The sequence below is a fragment of the Rhinopithecus bieti genome, unplaced genomic scaffold (genome assembly GCF_001698545.2).
Source record: "Rhinopithecus bieti isolate Rb0 unplaced genomic scaffold, ASM169854v2 scaffold_6946, whole genome shotgun sequence".
Taxonomy (NCBI): domain Eukaryota; kingdom Metazoa; phylum Chordata; class Mammalia; order Primates; family Cercopithecidae; genus Rhinopithecus; species Rhinopithecus bieti.
Genome location: NW_016805697.1, coordinates 792,739 through 799,099, shown reverse-complemented (window position 1 = coordinate 799,099; position 6,361 = coordinate 792,739). Strand labels below are relative to the sequence as shown.

Below are 6,361 nucleotides of genomic sequence, written 5' to 3'. Positions count from 1 at the left end.
CGCCCGGCCGGAAAGCTTCAATTCTTTACCACTTTCTACTTCCTCCTTCCATCAAAGATAGGAAAGAGAAAAATCGGGAAAAAAAGCTCAATATTCTGATTCTTCCTGTTTAGCTGGAGTTTTCCTTTTCTATCGGGGTTTCTTCAAAGTACAGTTCAGGCCTTTTAAAAATTAGCTTCAAATTCCAAAACACTTAATATTGCACCCTCCTTGAACAATAAGTAAAAAAAATGGGTTTCCACTCTGTAAAAATACAATCCTTAAACCTATCACTGGTATCAGCAGATCAATATAAAAAAATACAGTACCAAGCTACACTGGTATATTTCCATATTAAGAACTTCAAAATATACTTATCACTGAGACCATAGTCCTTGCATTAGTTTTCAGTCCACTATGAACAATTATCTGCTGCATGTAAACATGTCTAAATAACTATAGATAAAATACATCAATCATAAATTTCTGTAAAAGATAATAAAATATCTTCTTTAAAAAACAAAACAATAAGCTATTACTGCATTGTTTCCAATTTTATGAAAATGGAACAACCATATGGTTGTTGCCAGTCCTGAGTTCATCGTAATAAAAATGGCCCTAGTTCCTGGTTAAAGTCAGCAACCAATCCATTCTCTTCAACAGATGTCTTCTAGTGGTGTAGGCAAGAATTTGTTTTACGTGCTATTCTGTCCATTAATAAAATTATATACCAGAAACTGACCAGTGCCACAGTACTGTGTTGCAAACAGCTTTCCATCAGGAGTGGGATCTGAGAAAGCAATTTCTTCTTTGCTCAAGTATGAGCCATATATAAAGTTACTCCTATTAAAAAAAAAAACGGGGGGGAGGGGTTAAGTGCAAAATGTTAAAAAAAATTATTTTTAATCATTAAAACTGGAATAACCTGTCAAATACAATTTGACTAAAAAAGCTTTTTAGGTCCTGTTGTGTGTGCTCAAAATTGTTGAAAATAATTATTCATTTATAATATTATCAATAACCTGAGGTTAAATTTTAATAAAAGCAACAATGTAAAAACATTTACCCAACATCTTTTCATGATAAAAATATTTAACTAAGAGTAGAAATAATTTCCTCAACCTGATCAAGGGCATCAAGGAGTATCAGAGTTAATGGTGAATGACTGAAAACTGTTCCTCAAAGATCAGGAATAAAAGAAGACTGCTCTCACCTCTTCTATTCAATATTGTATTGGAGGTTCTAGTCATGAGGAAAAGAAATAAAAATCATCCAGATTGGAAAGAAAGAAATAAAACTATCTCTTTTGCAGATGAAAAGGCCTTGTTTATAGAAAATCCTAAAAAATTCACAAAAACAAACATAAAATCTAATAAACGAGTCTGGCAAGGCTGCATATTCAAGATTGATATTCAAAAGTAAACTGTATTTCTATACACTTGTAATGAACAACCTAAAACTGAAATTTAGGGGGAAAAATTCAATTTATAGTAACATCAAAAAAAAATTAAATACTTGCCAGGCACATTGGCTCACACCTGTAATCCCAGCATTTTGGAAGGCCAAGGCGGGAGGATTGCTTAAGCCCAAGAGTTCAAGGCCAGCCCAGGCGACATAGCAAGACTCTGACTGCACTAAAACAAATGAAATTTTTGCCAGGTACATGGCTATGGTCTCAGCTACTCAGGAGGCTGAGGCATGAGGATTTCCTGAGCCCAGGGCATTGAGGATGAAGTGAGCTGTGTTTGCACCACTGCACTCCAGCCTGGGTGACAAAGTGAGATGCCGTCTCCAAAAAAGAAGAAAAAAAAACTTGGGAATAAATGTAACAAAAGAAGCGTTAAGACTTGTACACTGAAAACTATTAAACATTGCTGTAAGACATTAAAGACCTAGGGCCAGACGCAATGGCTCACACCTGTAATCCCAGCACTTTGGGAGGCCAGGGCAGCAGGTGAATTGCTTGAGCCCAGGAGTTTGAGACCAGCCTGGGGAACATGGCAAAACCCCATCTCTACAAAAAATAGAAAAATTGGCCAGGTGCAGTGGCTCACACCTGTAATCCCAGCACTTTGGGAGGCCAACGTGGGTGGATCACTTGAGACCAGGAGTTCGAGAGGTAGTGGGCCACCTGTAATCCCAACTACTTGGGAGGCTGAGGCAGAAGAATCACTTGAACATGGGAGGTGGAGGTTGCAGTGAGTAGAGGTCCCACCACTGCACTCCAGCCTGGGACAACAGAATGAGACTCCATCTCAAAAAAAAAAACAAACAAAAAAACCAACTGGCTGACCTAAAAACCTCTTTTGAATAATTAATTATAACCTCCTTTATTAATCTTTATCAGAGGTACTTTATAGGACAAAAAAACAAAACAATTTTCTGAGTCTCCCTTTTATATCTTTGACAGTCAAGTGATAAAAGAAAACTAGAGATTTCGATAGTTTACAAATATTCTTGAATTAAGATAAATTTCTCTAAAAGCTGAACTCCCAAGGAACTTTCCACATTTCTTTGGTTATATTTAAAATTCTTCGAAATGAAGCACAACTTGAAATAGGCAGGTTATTTTGGCCTAATGTCATAGTTACAAATAAGTAAGACGAAACAGCTTAATAGTGTTTAGCCTACAGTGCTTTCTTCCTCCTCACATTAAATTCACATAAAAAGTACTTACAGATCCAATACACTGATAACCTCATGCAAAATTTATAATTAACACAAATAAAGGTTATACACACATTAATTAAAAGCCAATCTTTATACTAAAGCTCTACCTAAGTCCTAAACTACTAAAAATGATTTGAAAGATTACATTCAAGTTACCTTAGGCATTCAATCATGCGAGAAGCAATTTTCTTCCGACGCATCATGCTGAATACCCATATTCGACTGATCCCACAGATTGCAGGCTCTGGTAATGTTGAGCAGCACCAGGCTTTTGCCTTTCAAATCTGACTTTTCTTCTTCTGACCTGATAACTGGAAGTTTCTCTTCTATAACTCTGTAGCCCTACAGGTGTCAAAAATGGGGAAAATTTTTAAGTGAGATTATTACTTAGCAACTAATACTGATCTGGTTGAGGAGGTTATGACATTTGACTGGCTTAACAAACTATGGGGTTACTTATGTTTTCACTCTCATTTTTAGGAAACAGACAACCTCGATCTGCATTCTGTTCCAGTTCACTTACTAGCTGTATGACCATGAAAATAAGTTACAATTTCTCTAACCTTTGGGTTCCTCACTGGAGATATCCATCACTCATTTTGAAAGATTAAACCCAAATACATACAAAGTCCTTTGCTATCACGAGGAGCCCCCCAATAGGAACTGAACATTAGTTCTCTCCACCTCCCACACTCCAAGAACCAGCAAAAGTACATGTTAAGAACACAGCAGTAATAACTGTTTCTGTGATTGCTGTCACAGTTCTAGATTTCACAGTTGTACAAGAACTGAGACTAGGGATAGCAGACAAATCAATAATTTAAAAAGCCATTTCATCACACTGCAATCTCTTTTTTCAAAAAAGTACCTTAAAAGCATACATCGCTTTTATGGTGGCTATCTTTACGGGAAAAGAAAAGAAAATTAAAAATATCTCTGCCAGTCTAGCTGCCAAAATATAACACAACTTTTTTTTTTTTTTTTTTTCTGAGACAGAGTTTCTTCTGTCACCCAGTATAGTGGTGCAATCTCAGCTCACTGCAACCTCTGCCTCCTGGGTTCAAGAGAGTCTCGTGCCTCAGCCTCCCGAGTAGCTGGGATTACAGGCATGCACCACCATGCCTGGCTAAGTTTTGTATTTTTAGTAGAGATGGGGTTTCACTATGTTGGCCAGGCTGGTCTTAAACTCCTGGATTACAGGCGTGAGCCACCATGCCCAGCCATGACTGACCTTCTGATGGCACAAGATATAAAACTTAAAAGCAAACAGACAGTACAGTTAAGAGTCAGCAAAAACAACCCTAACAAACATTACATAGTTATCCTTCTAGTCTAAACACTGCTATAAGTCATTTATGGATCTAGGTGGAATAGAAACTTAAAAACAAAATAGTCTAAACTATGTAAAATTAACTCAATTGCAGTATGGCAAACTTCTATGAGTTAGTCAATTTATATCAAATTAATTTCCACAAACTACCCTATCAGTTATTTACTTAAATTAAATTTGTTATTATAGCAAGGTTCATAAGCACTATACAATAATTTCAGGCTGAATATTTATTCATTTATTATTTTTTCTTAAGAGACAAAGAGTCTGGCTATGTTGCCCATGCTGGAGTGCAGTGGCTATTCACAGACACAAACATAGCACCCTACAGCCTCAAACTCCTGGACTCAAGCAGTCCTCCTATCTAAGCCTCCCAAGTAACTGGGACTACAGGTGCCACCACACCCAGCTGAATTTTTAAAACATGTAGCTTAACATATATAGAGAAACTCCTGCAAACTTGCTTTGACTTTTCACTTTTTTAGAAAATTTTATGACCAAGCATATATCTGTGCAAGCAGCTATTAACCCACTTGTGCCTAGTGTTCCATTATTGGAACACTAAGCAGGTGGGAGTTATTTATATCCTACTGCTCAAGGTCATCGCCAAGGTCTTATTTTTCACCCATGCAAGAAATCAAAAAATTGTTGCAACCTTTGGCATAAATTAGTTAATATGCTAAAAGACACCATCTGAACAGCAGTCACACACAATGCACACTGAGTTCATGAGCAAGAACTTAGCAGAAAAAAGACAGAATTCAGGTCTGCCTCAAAGTGAGATTAGGGAGTCCAGAAGCTTCTGTTCTCTTAGGATGGTCTCAGCAGTTTCTACTAACACTCATAATATAAACATACATGATTCCACTGTTTGTTTTTTGTATAAATAGGCTACTAAACACAAGATAACTACTCATTTAGAGTTCAACAAAGGAAGTGGCGATCTATTCCAGGCGTGGGCCTTTTTTTTTTTTTTCGAGATGGAGTATTGCTCTGTTGTCCAGGCTGGGTTCAGTGCATGATCTTCAGCTCACTGCAGCCTCTGCCTCCCAGGTTCAAGCGATTCTCCTGCCTCAGCCTCACGAGTAACTGGGATTACAGGCACACACCACCATATCTGGCTAATTTTTGTATTTTTAGTAGAGACAGGGTTTCACCATGTTGGCCAGGCTAGTCTCAAACTCCTGACCTTCTGATCTGCCCACCTCAGCCTCCCAAATTGCTGAGATTACAGGTGTGAGCCACCATGCCCAGCGGTGTGGGCCTTTTATAAAGGCACAGATAGTAAATATTTTTGGCACCGCAGTCCACCTGGTCTCTGCTGCAACTATTCAACTCTGGCTTTGTGGTACAAAAGTAGCCATAAATATGTGAGCCAAACAGGTGTGGGTGGGCAACAGTAAAATTTTATTTACAAAAACAAGTTGGACTTTGCCCACTGTAGTTTGCCTAGTCTTGACTTAATGCAGTGCTAGAGGGACTAATTGAGAAAGACATTACGTTGGTATCTAACATGGAAACTTCCAAAATAAACTTGGATAGTATTCTGATTTCTTAGCAGGGCAGGGCAGGGAAGAGGGATGGAGTCTCACTCTGTCACCCAGACTGGAGTGCAATGGTGAGACCTTGGCTCACTGCAACCTCCACCTCCTGGGTTCAAGTGATTCTCCTGCCTCAGCCTCCTGAGTAGCTGGGATTACAGACACACACGCCCGGCTATTTCTTTCTTTTTTTTTTTTTGAGACCAGGTCTCGATGTGTCACCCAGGCTGGAGTGCAGTGGCACAATCTTGGCTCACTGCAACCTCTGCCTCCTGGGTTCAAGCAATTCTCCTGCCTCAGTCTCCCCAGTAGCTGAGACTATAGGCACGTACCACCATGCCCGGGTCATTTTTTGTATTTTTAGTAGAGATGGGGTTTCACCGTATTAGCCAGGATGGTCTCGAACTCCTGACCTTGTGATCCTCCCACCCTGGCCTCTCAGAGTGCTGGGATTACAGGTGTGAGCCACCACGCCCAGCTAATTTTTGTATTTTCAGTAGAGACGTTTCACCATGTTGGCAAGGCTGGTCTCGAACTTCTGACCTCGTGATCCGCCCACCTTGGCCTCCCAAAGTTCTGGGATTATAGGTGTGAGCCACTGCGCCCGGCCTGATGGTATTCTGATTCTACAGAATTTTTATCTTACTGACTTGAGAAATTAATTCCCATGCATAACCATTACTCCACTATGGTAAAGACTCACACATGGGAATTCTTGCATTAAAACTGTTCCTTACATAAAATGTAGACAAATTCATCAGGATTTGTTATTTGGGATTACGTCGTAAACTCATTAAACACCAAATTACTTAAAAATATTCTTGGCCGGGCGCGGTAGCTC

At 39.1% G+C, this 6,361-nt stretch overlaps 1 protein-coding gene across 3 annotated transcripts in view; it reads right to left on the bottom strand.

Annotated features, from left to right (window-relative positions):
* Nucleotides 1–6: 6 nt before the first annotated feature.
* The window catches only part of ESCO1 (establishment of sister chromatid cohesion N-acetyltransferase 1), a 74,417-nt gene continuing 68,062 nt past the window's right edge, over nt 7–6,361 (bottom strand). For all 3 annotated transcript variants that reach the window (XR_001885881.1, XM_017873529.1, XM_017873528.1), the window contains 2 exons: nt 2,806–2,991; nt 7–822 (listed from right to left, as the gene is read on the bottom strand). Coding sequence is in view for 2 of the 3 variants with exons in the window: in XM_017873529.1 (XP_017729018.1) it covers nt 2,815–2,991 (177 nt within the window). In the remaining variant the exon portion in view is untranslated. The remainder of the gene's footprint in view (nt 823–2,805; nt 2,992–6,361) is intronic.